At 46.8% G+C, this 16,154-nt stretch overlaps 1 protein-coding gene across 1 annotated transcript in view; it reads left to right on the forward strand.

The window, feature by feature from the left end:
• Positions 1–1,832: 1,832 nt before the first annotated feature.
• LOC117526581 overlaps positions 1,833–16,154 on the forward strand; it is a 33,520-nt gene continuing 19,198 nt past the window's right edge. Inside the window, exons 1-5 of the mRNA XM_034188640.1 lie at positions 1,833–1,965; positions 2,057–2,383; positions 3,278–3,316; positions 3,422–3,463; positions 3,562–3,692. Coding sequence (XP_034044531.1) covers positions 1,908–1,965; positions 2,057–2,383; positions 3,278–3,316; positions 3,422–3,463; positions 3,562–3,692 — 597 coding nt within the window. The 5' untranslated portion in view covers positions 1,833–1,907. The remainder of the gene's footprint in view (positions 1,966–2,056; positions 2,384–3,277; positions 3,317–3,421; positions 3,464–3,561; positions 3,693–16,154) is intronic.

The raw sequence follows: 16,154 nt of genomic DNA on the forward strand, positions 1-16,154 counted from the left end.
AATGGGAGCAAAACCAAAAGTGTTGCGTTTATATTTTTGTTGAGTGTATATATATATATATATATATATATATATATATATATATATATATATATATATATATATTTTTTTTTTTTTTTTTCCGATCATAACAGCTGAACTCTATGGTATGTACAACCCCAATTCCAATGAAGTCGGGACATTGTGTAAAATGTAAATAAAAACAGAATACAATGATTTGCAAATCCTCTTCAACCTATATCCAATTGAATACACCACAAAGACATCATATTTAATGTTCAAACTGATAAACTTTATTGTTTTTGTGCAAATATTTGCTCATTTTGAAATGGATGCCTGCAACACGTTTCAAAAAAGTTAAGACGGGGCAACAAATGACTGGGAAAGTTGATGAATGCTCAAAAAGAACACTTGTTTGGAAACAGGTGAGTGTCATGATTGGGTATAAAAGGAGCATCCCCAAAAGGCTCAGCCGTCCACAAGCAAAGACGGGGCGAGGATCACCACTTTGTGAACAACTGCGTGAAAAAATAGTCCAACAGTTTAAGAACAATGTTTCTCAATGTTCAGTTGCAAGGAATTTAGGGATTCCATCATCTACAGTCCATAATATAATCAGAAGATTCACACGCTTACATGTAGAGTTTTGTACACGTAAGCGGCAAAGCCGAAAACAAACACTAAATGCCCATGACCTTCGATCCCTGCATTAAAAACCAACATCATTGTGTCAAGGATCTTACGGTGTGGGCTCAGGAACACTTCAGAAAACCATTGTCAGTTAACACAGTTCGTCACTTCATCTACAAGTGCAAGTTAAAACTCTACCATGCAAAGCGAAGGTCATACAACAACAACATGCAGAAACACCGCTGCCTTCTCTGGGCCCGAGCTCATTTGAAATGGACATATGCAAAGCGGAAAAGTGTGCTGTGGTCTGATGAGTCCACATTTCAAATTGTTTTTGGAAATCATTGACATCATGTCCTCCTCTGGACAACAGAGGAATAAGACCATATAAGTTGTTACCAGCGTAAAGTTCAAAAGCCAGCATCTGTGATGGTATGGGGGTGTGTTAGTGCCCATGGCATGGACAACTTACATATCTGTGATGGCACCATCAATGCTGAAAGGTACATCCAGGTTTTGGAGCAACACATGCTGCCATCCAAGCAACGTCTTTTTCATGGGCATCCCTGCTTATTTCAGCAAGACAATGCCAAGCCACATTCTGCACGTGTTACAACAGCATGGCTTCGTAGTAAAAGAGTGCGGGTACTAGACTGGCCTGCCTGCAGTCCAGACCTGTCACCCATTGTAAATGTGTGGCGCATTATGAAGCGCAAAATATGACAACAGAGACCCCAGACTGTTGAACAACTGAAGTCGTACATCAAGCAAGAATGGGAAAGAATTCCACCTACAAAGCTTCAACAATTAGTGTCCTCAGTTCTTAAACACTTTTTGAGTGTTGTTAGAAGGAAAGGTGATGTAACACAGTGGTAAACATACCACTGTCCCAGCTTTTTTGAAATGTGTTGCAGGCATCCATTTCAAAATGAGCAAATATTTGCACAAAAACAATAAAGTTGATCAGTTTGAACATTAAATATCTTGTCTTTATGGTGTATTCAATTGAATATAGTTGAAGAGGATTTGCAAATCATTGTATTCTGTTTTTATTTACATTTTACACAATGTCCCAACTTCATTGGAATTGGGGTTGTATTTTTTTTCATATTGTAAGTTGAGTATTGTGTGTGTTCAGTTTATGTATGAAAGAGGAAGAGGTTCCCACACATGGACATGAAAGTACATGAGCAAAAATGCACACAAAGCCCAAGAACACCTTTAGTTTAGCTGAGTAGTTCTACTTAAGCTTGTGTACTACAGACACATTACTGGTGATGGGTGCGATTTGGAAAATAGTTATGTCTCTCTTCATTACTGTCGTGCAAATTCAAGGTGAGTTATATGTTGTATGCATTTATTGATTTTATTTATAGATAATATTACAGCATTTTCCACAACTTACATACTACATTTTAATTGACAGCCATCAGTCATAAATCAACAAGAGTGACCGGGGTGGAAGGTCAGAGATTTGACTTCAGATGTATGTATCCAGGCAGCCAGTGGCACAACACAAAGTACTTTTGTTATAAAGACGACTGCATATCCAACTCTATCCTGATAATGACAAACAAACACAACCAGTGGGTTACAAATGGTCGGTTCTCTCTGTACGACAACTCCACGGGAGCCGTCTTCATAGTCCGGGTGGCTGAACTCATACTTGAGGACAGCAGAACCTACTGGTGCGCAGTGAACAGCAGCTTACACCCAGACAGCATTAGTGAGATTCAACTGAATGTTTTGCCAGGTACAACTTCTCTTACCAAAGTCCAATCATCCTTCTTCTTCTTTTGATTATTATTATTATTAGTAGTAGTAGTAGTCATCATGATATTACAATTATTATGAAATTGCTGTGTTGATACAATATATAATTATAACAAATATATGATAATTATATAATTAATTATGCACATTACTGTTCAAATGTTTGGAAAGAGTGGATTGAATGTTTTTTGCTTCTAAATAAAAGTTAATATTAAAATGTTTCTTGTAATTGCTGGTAATGATTAGCGTAAATGCATAAATACTTGTTTATATATATATATATATATATATATATATATATATATATATATATATATATATATATATATATATATATATATATATATATATATATATATATATATATATAAAACTAAGTATATTCCTGACTTTATTCTTCTTGTTACCCCCCCCCCCCCCCAAAAAAGGTCATAAACCATGATTTTGCTACTTCAAAGATCTTAAAAGTGAGAGTTTGGTTTAAATTAATTCTTATTTTGTAATTGAGAAGATTTTACTTATTTTAAATTTGACAGTGGTAAACCAAAGGAAGAGTTGTTTGATTGATTGTTCCAAATGTTTTAACGAGAGAATATAAAAACAATGATGACAGCAACACCAATAATAATAATTAAAGATGCTGGTCCTAAAAACATAAAAAATGCTTTACTTTATGCAGCTACTTTCAGTTATACATTGTGACCTAAAAAGGTCTGTCAGGAGATAGGAATACTATAAATGGGAAGCAAGTAGGGTTATTTTTCTCATTCTTGTTCCTCTTTTTTGAACTTTCTATTTCTTTGAAATGCTATCCATGTTATTACAACATACTGTTCAAATCAAATCTGTTTCTGCTGCCCTGCTTTTTAAATAGCAACAACAGCAATCCTGACAGGAACATCCAGACGCTACAGTAAGATAATTGTATATGTTCAGTTCTGCAGATAACTATTTGTATTCATGCATTTGCCTTATTTGAATAAACATGAAGAATTTTCACTGTCTTTGTGTTTTCCAGCAACTACAGGTGAAATCCTTCCACTCAGCTTTAAAGTGGACAGTGAGTGATACTTTGTGAATGAAAACATCATGACTTAATATTGTTGGGGAGGGGAAAAATGTAATTGTGAATGAATCTGAGTTGTTTGTTTCTTGCAGAGCTTCACCTGCCGTTGTTCCTGACTGCACTGATGTGTGTTTCAGCACTACTGTTTATGTGTCTCTTTTCAATGAGTCTGATGCTGCTGGGTGCCAGACACCACAGCTCTAGACCACGCCACAACACTGAGGTTTGAGGACCACACACCAAAAACAGAAACACTGCAAATTCTAATATTTAATCCCTCTTACCGAGTGGTCAATACAAGTATGATCCTACTGTTCCTCTGTATATGACCCATGGTCATAGACGTACAGTCATGAAATGACATGAATGAAGCAGTGCGCTCTTATCATGTCCACATCTACTGGCCCCACGTGTGTGTGTCCACTGAGTGGCGTGCTGAAGGACAGCGCGTCATGTGATCCAGAGCTGACGTGGGCGAGGTGACATTCAGATCGCCGGCTGAGTGTACACATGATCAGACTGTTCTTTTCACATACAGCCTGCCAATACGCGCGCTGACACAGTCGCTCACGCCCGTTGCAAAGGTGACATATGTTTTTATGTATTTCCACATGAGGAAAGCAGACATGCACTTCACGGTGGACAGTTGTAAGGTCATGTCCTTCAAAACACGGTACATGTTCTCCAGCTATGACGTCCAGGTTCAGAGATCTCAACAGCAGCAGCTTGCACAGACACACTCACTTCTCCGATCAACACACAAAACAAAGTGTCACTCTTTCTTTGCTGTTATTATTTATTTTTTGTATTTGTTACATAATTGTGTATGTAGTTATTGTAGTACAGTGGTCCCTTGTTTATCGCGGGAGTTACATTCTAAAAATAACCCGCAATAGGTGAAATCCGTGAAGTAGTCAGCGTTATTTTTTACAATTATTATAGATGTTTTAAGGCTGTAAAACCCCTCACTACACACTTTAAACACTTTTCTCAAACAGGCATTAACATTTTCTCACTTTCCTCTCCTGTGTAAACACTCTCAAAGCTCAAACCTTAGTAGAAAAATAAGACCAACCTGTTTTCAGGCCCAAACATTTGTTTGAGAAATAAAAATAGAACATTTTCCTATAAATAATAATGATGGCTTTTAGAACTAACAAATTTAATTTTAACGATCAACCTACGAGGATGGACACATAAGAAATTATTAATAGTGACTGACCAGTATTTCACAGTTCCTCTGACTGCGCCTCTTAGTCCTGGCGCCGCTCCGCTGTCACGTCTTTTTCCACTGAGTGACACCTCGGTGCAGATGTCTTTTCCCGAGTGAAGAACACAGTTATGGGTAGTTGTTGGCGCTCTTTTTTCTTCTGGGCGAGAAGATTCTTATAAACAGACACGCAGAATGGTGCTGCAACCGGCCTGCTTGATGAAGAAAAAGCATGCAAAATTGGACTAAAAAAATCTGCGAAACTGCGAGGCCATGGAAAGTGAACTGCGTTATAGCGAGGGACCACTGTATTTAATTATATACCTGTTCTGCTGTGTTCTCTGTTTTTAATTTAACACGTCATGTGCACTGAGTCATTTCCGTCATGTCCAGCTGTCAGTGAGTGGCTGGCCGGTGTTGTGTGTGCTCAGACATGGCTGGCTGACTCCCATGTGATCTTGTCTGTACGTAATTATCAGCATGACATGCAAGTGTGCCACCCCCTGCATACCAAATGTATTGCGGGGGGGAGGGGGGGATACACACCCAGGCCACATGTGTTGGGGGGGGCGGGGAGCACAATACACACGCCCGCCATGTGTTGGGGGGGGACCGACACTGAGATGCCACATGTGTTGGGGGGAACACTTGCTTAACATATGTGATGATTGGTAACGCACACTCATGGGGCACTTAGAGAATTTTCACAGACAGCTCAAATGTAGTCCTCTGCACTCTACTCTCATGCCGGGAGCGTGAATAGCTCCGCCTTTTCTAAGTGTCCAACAAGTGGTGTTGAATGTTCGTGTGTGGCCCCTGGAATTTGGCTGACACCTGCAGAGAGGGGGTTGAATGGGCACTCCCAGGGCACTCGCTGTCTTTTGGCCACTGGTGTTGGTGTGCATGTTCATCGGTGGGTGAGGTGGTGGTTTCCTCCTGAAGTCAATCACCATCTCCTTCTTCTTACTGGTATTGAGACACAAGTGCTTGTGCTCACACCAGTCCACGAAGTCTGTGATGACTGACTGGTACTCCAGCTCATTCCCCTCAGACACGTGACCCACAATGGTGGACTCATCAGAGAACTTCTGGAGATGGCAAGCTGAAGGCTGAAGCTGAAGGCTGAAGCTGAAGGCTCTGCCTCCCATTCTACTCTTACAAACCCTAGGAACTACAAGTAAGCCTACAGTCTGAGAGCGAAGCGCTCTATTGGGGTGATGGATGGTTCAGGGTCACCTGATCCAGCCCTAACTATAAGCTTTAGCAAAAAGGAAAGTTTTAAGCCTAATCTTAAAAGTAGAGAGGGTGTCTGTCTCCCTGATCTGAATTGGGAGCTGGTTCCACAGGAGAGGAGCCTGAAAGCTGAAGGCTCTGCCTCCCATTCTACTCTTACAAACCCTAGGAACTACAAGTAAGCCTGCAGTCTGAGAGTGAAGCACTCTATTGGGGTGATATGGTACTATGAGGTCCCTAAGATAAGATGGGACCTGATTATTCAAAACCTTATAAGTAAGAAGAATTTTAAATTCTATTCTAGAGTTAACAGGAAGCCAATGAAGAGAGGCCAATATGGGTGAGATATGCTCTCTCCTTCTAGTCCCCGTTAGTACTCTAGCTGCAGCATTTTGAATTAACTGAAGGCTTTTTAGGGAACTTTTAGGACAACCTGATAATAATGAATTACAATAGTCCAGCCTAGAGGAAATAAATGCATGAATTAGTTTTTCAGCATCACTCTGAGACAAGACCTTTCTAATTTTAGAGATATTGCGTAAATGCAAAAAAGCAGTCCTACATATTTGTTTAATATGCGCTTTGAATGACATATCCTGATCAAAAATGACTCCAAGATTTCTCACAGTATTACTAGAGGTCAGGGTAATGCCATCCAGAGTAAGGATCTGATTAGTCATCTACCCCGATGTTGGGCCTGTAGGCGAACTGCAGTGGGTCCAGGGTGTCGCTCACCACGGTGCGGAGGTGACACAGGACAAGCCGTTCCATGGTCTTCATGAGGTGGGAGATCAGGGCAACTGGTCTGTAGTGGGCCGGCTCCTTGGCGTGCAGTGTTTTTGGAACCGGAACCACACAGGAGGTGGGGACCCTGTGGAAGGAATACGTCAAAACTACTTCAGAGATTCTCACCAAATTTCCACCACAGATAGATATTAGCGCATGGAAGACTCCACTGAATTTTGGAGGTGATCCGGATCAGGATTGGCAGATGTCAGAAATCTCTGATTGCTGTTGTTTGTAATTGTGTCCAACATAATTACCTTCAGTGGCACAATGTTTCTGTGTAGGCTCTCAGTTGTCCAGGTGGTTTCCATAGTAGAGAAGCTTGAATCTTCGACTGGACTGGGTTGCTTGACGTGAGGACGTTTTGCTTCAAATCACAGAAGCTTCCTCAGCTAAAATTCTTGCTCTGGTAGTCTGACTTCTGTCTTGACTCTTGTAGAGAAGAATAAACCAGAAGCCAACAAAAGCTGGAGTTTTTTAACCTAACCAGACCCCTCCTACCGAGAGGCAGACTGCTATAGGCTAGTGACTAAACAATAGCTCTAATTAGCACCTATTGTGCTCTAGTTAGTGAAAGACACTAACCACACGTTTGAGGACAAGGAAGTTAAAATCTTAGCCAGAGAGAAGAAATGGTTTGAGAGAGGGGTCAAGGAAGCATTCTTTGTAAAACAGTTGAAACCCAGCCTTAACCGGGGAGGGGGTCTCAGACATGCTTTGTCCCCTGTTTACAATGGGGTACTCAGGTCAAAGCAGTTTCAGTCTTTTGTTCATGGTAATGAGTCATTCACATCATCAGGAGAGTCGTCAAGGGAGCCATCAGGGGAGGATTCCATCCCGTCATTAGGAGAGTGCTAACTAGAGCACAATAGGTGCTAATTAGAGCTATTGTTTAGTCACTAGCCTATAGCAGTCGGCCTATCGGTAGGAGGGGTCTGGTTAGGTTAAAAAACTCCAGCTTTTGTTGGCTTCTGGTTTATTCTTCTCTACAAGAGTCAAGACAGAAGTCAGACTACCAGAGCAAGAATTTTAGCTGAGGAAGCTTCTGTGATTTGAAGCGAAACGTCCTCACGTCAAGCAACCCAGTCCAGTCGAAGATTCAAGCTTCTCTACTTTAGTGGCACAGTGGCTTAGTGGTTAGCACTGTTGTCTAACAGCAAGAAGGTTGTGGGATCGTGTCCCACCTGGTCCCTTTTGTGTGGAGCTTGCATGTTCTCCCCATGATTGTGTTGGTTTTGTCCGGCTTCCTCCCACTTCCAAAGACATGCAGATTAGAGGACTTGGAAGCTTTACATTTAGGTGCATGAATGTGTTTGTCTATATGTGGCCCTGTGACAGACTGGTGTCCTGTTTAGTGACTACTCCTATGACTGCCGGGATAAGCTCCAGCCCCCCTGTGACCCATAATTGGAGTATGCAGAGATAGAAAACGTAAAATGTTATCTTCAGTTTCACTTATTTTGATCCAGTTTGATTAAACACTGTGAGCTCCATAATAATGTTTCTTATTGACTCCGCTAGTACCCCAGATTGACATTATGGCATCTGGTCAGACTCCATAGCAGTCACATTTTTCAGAGCAACTTCACTGAGTAGGAGTAGGTACTGAATTTTTGTATTGAAAAGTAGTGCAACACATAAATAGGAAAAAAAAACAACAAAAAATTATTTCAGAATTACATGGTCACATTCTCAAAACTCTTTTTCTTGTTCAAAATATTTGCAAAATGACCCTATATACAGTGAGGAAAATAAATATTTGAACACCCTGTGATTTTGCAAGTTTTCCCACTTAGAAATCATGGAGGGGTCTGAAATTTTCATCTTGGGTGCATGTCCACTGTGAGAGACATAATCAAAAAAAAAAAAAAATCCGGAAATCACAATGTATGATTTTTTAATACTTTTTTGGATGTTACTTCTGCAAATACGTATCTCAACACCTGTGAAAATTAATGTTAATATTTGGTACAGTAGCCTTTGTTTGCACTTACAGAGGTCAAACGTTTCCTGTAGTTTCTCACCAGGTTTGCACACACTGCAGCAGTGATTTTGGTCCACTCCTCTATACAGATCTTCTCCAAATCTTTCAGGTTTGGAGTTTCAGCTCCCTCCAAAGATTTTCTATTGAGTTCAGGTCTGGAAACTGGCCAGGCCACTCTTGAAATGCTTCTTACGGAGCCCCTCCTTAGTTGCCCTGGCTGTGTGTTTGGGGTCATTGTCATGCTGGAAGACCCAGCCATGACCCATCTTCAATGCTCTTATTGAGGGAAGGAGGTTGTTTGCCAAAATCTCGGTATACACCATCCATCCTCTCTTCAATACGGTGCAGTCGTCCTGTCCCCTTTGCAGAAGAGCACCCCCAGAGTATGATGTTTCCACCCCCATGCTTCACAGTTGGGATGGTTTTCTTCAATCAATTCAATCAATCAATTTTTTTATATAGCGCCAAATCACAACAAACAGTTGCCCCAAGGCGCTTTATATTGTAAGGCAAGGCCATACAATAATTATGTAAAACCCCAACGGTCAAAACGACCCCCTGTGAGCAAGCACTTGGCTACAGTGGGAAGGAAAAACTCCCTTTTAACAGGAAGAAACCTCCAGCAGAACCAGGCTCAGGGAGGGGCAGTCTTCTGCTGGGACTGGGGTTGTTCTCATCCTCTAAACATAGTAAATGGAGTTGATTCCAAAAAGCTCTATTCTGGTCTCATCTGACCACATGACCTTCTCTCATGCCTCCTCTGGATCATCCAGATGGTCACTGGTGAACTTCAAACGGGCCTGGACATGTGCTGGCTTGAGCAGGGGGACCTTGCTGCCCTGCAGGATTTTAAACCATGACAGCATCATGTGTTACTAATGTAATCTTTGTCACTGTGGTCGCAGCTCTCTTCAGGTCATTGACCAGGTCCTGTATAGTTCTGAACTTTCTCAGAATCATCCTTACCCCACAAAGTGAGATCTTGCATGGAATCCCAGACCAAGGGAGACTGACAGTCATATTGTTTCTTCCACTTTCTAATAAATAATCATAACAGTTGTTGTCTTCTACCAAGCTGCTGTTGTCCTGTAGTCCATCCCAGCCTTGTACAGGTCTACAGTTTTGTCCCTGGTGTCCTTAGACAGCTCTTTGGTCTTGGCTATGGTGGACAGGCTGGAGTGCGATTGACTGAGTGTGTGAACAGGTGTCTTTTATACAGGTAACAAGTTCAAACAGGTGCGATTAATACAGGTAAAGAGTGCAGAATAAGAGGGCTTCTTAAAGAAAAATTAACAGGTTTGTGACAGCCAGATTCTTGGTGGTTGGTAGGGGATCAAATACTTATTTGCAGCAGTAACATACAAATAAATTATTAAAAAATCATACATTATGATTTCTGGATTTTTTTTTAGATTATGTCTCTCACAGTGGACATGCACCTAAGATGAAAATTTCAGACCCCTCCATGATTTCTAAGTGGGAGAACTTGCAAAATTGCAGGGTGTTCAAATACCTATTTTCCTCACTGTATATAATAATAGCCAAGTGGCCTCTGTGTGTGTGTGTGTGTGTGTGTGTGTGTGTGTGTGTGTGTGTGTGTGTGTGTGTGTGTGTGTGTGTGTGTGTGTGTGTGTGTGTGTGTGTGTGTGTGTATGGCTTTGATCACGGAGAAACTGGGGAGAGCTGACAATTGACATTTGGCATGCTTATGTATTTTGGGTCAAGGATGAACGCTGCAAAAAGGGAAAGTTGACAGGAGTAATATTTTTAGAGAAATTAGTGACATTGAATAATGGTTGTTGTGCTGCAGTGCACCATGGGAGTTCTGGGTTTTGGGGTTTTAAATGTTGTTATTGTGGTTAATGTTAGTTTAACAGTGTTATTAATTAATTAATTAATTGTGTTATTAATTAATTGTGTTGTTGTAGTTGTTAGTTTAGTCAGTTTAGTTAAGTGTCATGTTGCCATTACCTTGAGTGAGAAGTGTGCGTTTGATGTCTTCCACCACCGAATCTGTTTGTGGGTGTGTGTGTTGTGAAAGTGTAGGTACACGGACCCACAACAGGGGGCGCAATGAACGGACAATGGAGAAAAGTAAAGAACAAGTTTTACTGTTGTGAAAAAGCACAACCAATACAACAATTAATAATTTGGAGGTGTAAGCCGAAATCTGCTGGTGTCGTGTGGGCAGGCTCGAAGGTAGGAGACGTCCGTCCTAGTCGAACCGGAACCACCCAGATCTCCTCTGCCACCGAAACCCAGAAGTACTGGAACCGCCAAGTCCCGAATTCCCAGGTGGCCACTGCCTTCGCTCGTCGGATCCGGTACTGCTGGCGGGAAAGAGCACAAACACACAGGTAGGAATGCGACAGCACCCAGTAGAGGGAGAGGGGCGAAGCCGCCTCCACCTCTTGTTACAATGAAGCAGGAAAGGTGAGTACTTATCCGAGCAAGTTGCTTTCTGTAATCAGCTGTCCTGAAAAGGTTTAGCAAGGTTTATCAGAATCTTTAATATATGTTTGCAGAGAAGGTTACCTTAAACTCAAGGCGATATCTCGGCACTGAGGTGGAGACGCCGTCCTACTGATATACCTCCGTGCTGAGTGGAACAGCTGTGTCCAGTGATGGGTGACAGCTGTCACTCAGGCTGCTCCCATAAGGTGGCAGCGCCCTCTGGTGCCTGGAGCCCGCACTCCAGGCAGGGCGCCCTCTGGTGGTGGTGGGCCAGCAGTACCTCCTCTTCAGCGGCCCACACAACAGGACCCCCCCCTCAACGGGCGCCTCCTGGCGCACGACCGGGCTTGTCCGGATGGCGACGGTAGAAGTCGGCCAGGAGGGCCGGGTCCAGGATGAAGCCCTTCTTCACCCAGGAGCGCTCCTCGGGACCGTACCCCTCCCAGTCCACCAGATACTGAAAACCCCGGCCCATCCGACGGACGGCGAGGAGCCGGCGCACAGTCCAAGCCGGTTCCCCGTCGATGATCCGGGCAGGAGGTGGTGCCGGACCCGGGGTGCAGAGGGGTGAGGTGTGATGGGGTTTTATCCGGGAAACATGAAAAACTGGATGGATCCGCAGTGAGGCCGGAAGCTGGAGCCTCACTGCGGCGGGGTTGATGACCTTGAGGATCTTGAAAGGTCCGATGTACCGTTCCTGGAGTTTTGGAGAGTCCACCTGCAGAGGAATGTCCTTGGTGGACAACCAGACCTCCTGCCCAGGACGATACTTGGGGGCCGGGGCCCGCCGCCGGTCTGCATGTTTCTTCGCCCTCGTCCGGGCCTTCAATAAAGCAGAGCGGGCGGCACGCCACACCCGACGGCACTTCTGTAGGTGGGCCTGGACCGAGGGCACACCGACCTCTCCCTCAACCACCGGAAACAAGGGGGGCTGATACCCCAAGCACACCCCAAAAGGGGAGAGGCCGGTGGCTGACGACACTTGACTGTTGTGGGCGTACTCGATCCAGGCCAGGTGGGTACTCCAGGCCGTCGGGTGCGCGGTTGTCACACAGCGAAGTGTCTGCTCCAGTTCCTGATTTGCCCGCTCTGCCTGCCCGTTGGTCTGGGGGTGGTACCCAGACGAGAGGCTGACCGTGGCCCCCAGTTCCCGGCAGAAGCTCCTCCAGACGTGCGAGGTGAACTGGGGACCGCGATCGGAGACGATGTCTGATGGTATCCCATGCAGACGGACGACGTGGTGGACCAAGAGGTCCGCGGTCTCCTGGGCTGTTGGTAGCTTCGGGAGGGCCACGAAGTGGGCCGCCTTGGAGAAACGGTCCACTACCGTGAAGACGACGGTGTTTCCCTGGGACGGCGGGAGGCCCGTGACAAAGTCCAGACCGATGTGGGACCAGGGGCGATGTGGGACGGGCAGCGGCTGTAGCAACCCTGAGGTCATTTGGTGGTTGGCCTTGCCCCTGGCGCAGGTGGTACAGGCCTGGACGTAGTCCTGGACGTCGGCCTCTAGGGACGCCCACCAGAAGCGCTGCCGGACGACTGCCACGGTCCTTTGCACCCCAGGGTGACAGGAGAGCCTAGAACCGTGACAGAAGTCCAGGACTGCAGCCCTAGCTTCTGGTGGGACGTATAGTCTGTTCTTTGGTCCGATTCCGGGGTCCGGGTCACGGGTCGGGGCCTCCCGGACGGTCTTCTCCACGTCCCAAGTGAGGGCGGCCACGATAGCGGACTCCGGGATAATGGGATCCGGGGGATCCGACGATTCCGTTTTGACTTCGTCTTCGTGTACCCGGGACAATGCATCCGATCTTTGATTCTTGGTCCCGGGACGGTAGGTAATCCGGAAGTCAAAACGGCCAAAGAACAGTGACCAGCGGGCTTGCCTGGGGTTCAGCCGCTTGGCGGTCCTGATGTACTCCAGGTTCCGATGGTCAGTGAAAACCGTGAATGGCACGGATGTTCCCTCCAACAGATGTCTCCACTCTTCGATGGCCTCTTTCACAGCAAGGAGTTCCCGATTGCCGACGTCATAGTTCCGTTCAGCGGGGGTCAACCTGCGGGAAAAATAGGCACACGGGTGAAGGACCTTATCGGTCTTCCCGCTCTGGGAGAGCACCGCTCCTATCCCTGAGTCCGAGGCATCCACTTCAACCACTAACTGGCGGCTAGGATCAGGCTGCACCAGCACTGGTGCAGACGAAAAGCGCCGTTTCAACTCCTTGAACGCGGCTTCGCACCGATCCGACCAGGTGAAGGGGACTTTTGGAGAGGTCAGGGCTGTCAGGGGGCTAACTACCTGACTGTAGCCCTTAATGAACCTCCTATAGAAATTAGCAAAGCCGAGGAACTGTTGCAGCTTCCTACGGCTTGTGGGTTGGGGCCAATCTCTCACCGCTGCAACCTTGGCCGGATCAGGGGCGATGGAGTCAGAGGAGATGATAAACCCCAAGAAGGACAAAGAAGTGCGGTGGAATTCACACTTCTCGCCCTTCACAAACAGGCGATTCTCCAACAACCGCTGTAGGACCTGACGGACATGCCGGACATGAGTCTCAGGATCCGGGGAAAAGATGAGTATATCGTCTAGATACACGAAGACGAACCGGTGCAGGAAGTCCAGCAAGACATCGTTTACCAACGCTTGGAAAGTCGCGGGAGCATTAGTGAGACCGAACGGCATGACCAGGTACTCAAAATGACCTAACGGGGTGTTGAATGCCGTCTTCCATTCGTCTCCCTTCCGGATCCGAACCAAATGATACGCATTCCTAAGATCAAGCTTGGTGATGATTTTGGCTCCATGCAAGGGGGTGAACACTGAATCTAATAAGGGCAACGGGTATCGGTTGCGAACCGTGATTTCGTTCAACCCCCTATAATCAATGCATGGACGAAGACCGCCATCCTTTTTACCCACAAAAAAGAAACCAGCACCCATCGGAGAGGTGGAATTCCGGATCAACCCGGCAGCTAATGAGTCCTGGATGTAGGTCTCCATTGATTCACGCTCCGGCCGTGAGAGGTTGTACAGCCTACTGGACGGGAACTCACTGCCTGGAACCAAATCAATGGCACAATCATACGGGCGGTGGGGAGGAAGCGTGAGAGCCAGATCCTTGCTGAACACGTCAGCGAGGTCATGGTACTCCGCCGGCACCGCCTTCAGATTGGGCGGGACTCGGACCTCCTCCTTAGCTTGGGAGCCGGGAGGAACCGAGGAACCTAGACACTCCCGATGGCAGGTTTCGCTCCTCTGAACCACTACCCCGGATGGCCAATCGATCCGGGGATTGTGCTTTAGCATCCAGGGAAAACCCAAAACCACACGGGAGGTGGCCTGAGTCACAAAGAACTCGATCACCTCCTGGTGGTTACCTGACACCACCAGAGTTACTGGGGGTGTCTTATGCGTGATTGGTGGGAGTAGGGAGCCATCTAGTGCCCGAACCTGTACAGGCGAGGTAAGAGCCACCAGAGGGAGCCCTATCTCCCTGGCCCATCTACTGTCTAGCAGATTCCCCTCAGAGCCCGTGTCCACCAGTGCTGGGGCCTTCAGGGTTGAATCCTCATACAGGATCGTGACTGGGAGTCGTGTGGCAATGTGGGTGTGTCCCACGTGAATGTTTCGGCCCACCCCTGGCCCAGTCTCTAGGGGCGGGCGTTGGTGTTTAACCGCTCGGGGCAGTCGTTTGCGAGATGCTCACTCGAGCCACAAACATAACAAGCTCTGTAGGCCCGCCTCCTTTGTGCTCCAGGTGCCCTAAATGTTGCCCTGCTCGTGTCCATAGCTTCGTCAGCAGGGGGAGCCGTAGGCGCATGGAGCGCAGGAACAGAGGAGCGTGGGGAGGGCGGAGCTCGATCGGAACCGGAAGGGAGAGGGACGACGCGTGCCTGGCCACGCCCTTCGCCTCGTTCCCGACGGCGTTCTTCTAACCGGTTGTCGAGTCGTATGACCAGATCGATGAGCCCATCTAAGTCCCGCGGTTCGTCCTTCGCCACCAGGTGCTCTTTTAGGACCAGTGACAGTCCGTTTACAAAGGCAGCGCGGAGGGCAGTGCTATTCCAGCCGGATCTCGCCGCCGCGATGCGGAAGGCGACTGCATAGGCAGCTGCGCTCCGACGCCCCTGTCTCATTGACAGTAGCGCGGTTGAAGCGGTCTCTCCTCTGTTGGGATGGTCGAACACCGTTCTGAGCTCCCGTACAAACCCATCGTATGTATGAAGGAGCCGTGAGTTCTGCTCCCAGAGCGCTGTAGCCCAAGCGCGTGCCTCCCCGCGAAGCAGATTTATTACATAAGCTACTTTGCTAGCGTCAGTCGCGTACATCACGGGACGCTGTGCGAAGACGAGCGAACACTGCATCAGAAAATCCGCGCACGTCTCCACACAGTCTCCGTACGGTTCTGGAGGGCTTATGTATGCTTCTGGGGACGGAGGAAGGGACCGTTGAACGACCAGTGGAACGTCACTGTCACGCGCAGGGTCCTCGGGAGGGAGAGCCGCAGCGGCGCCCGGAGGGCGCGCCTCCACTTGTGCAGCGAGAGCCTCCACCCTGCGGTTTAGGAGAACGTGCTGCTCGGTCATTAAATCGATCCGAGAGGTGAAAACGGTGAGGATCCGCTGCAACTCACCGATTACCCCTCCCGAAGCCGCCGACGCGCCTTGTTCTTCCATTGGCCGTTCAACAGCCGGTTGACGCCCCTCGGGATCCATGACGCTGGCCGAGATTTCCTGTTGTGAAAGTGTAGGTACACGGACCCACAACAGGGGGCGCAATGAACGGACAATGGAGAAAAGTAAAGAACAAGTTTTACTGTTGTGAAAAAGCACAACCAATACAACAATTAATAATTTGGAGGTGTAAGCCGAAATCTGCTGGTGTCGTGTGGGCAGGCTCGAAGGTAGGAGACGTCCGTCCTAGTCGAACCGGAACCACCCAGATCTCCTCTGCCACCGAAACCCAGAAGTACTGGAACCGCCAAGTCCCGAATTCCCAGGTGGCCACTGCCTTCGCTCGT

This window comes from Thalassophryne amazonica, chromosome 15, assembly GCF_902500255.1.
Source record: "Thalassophryne amazonica chromosome 15, fThaAma1.1, whole genome shotgun sequence".
NCBI lineage: Eukaryota > Metazoa > Chordata > Actinopteri > Batrachoidiformes > Batrachoididae > Thalassophryne > Thalassophryne amazonica.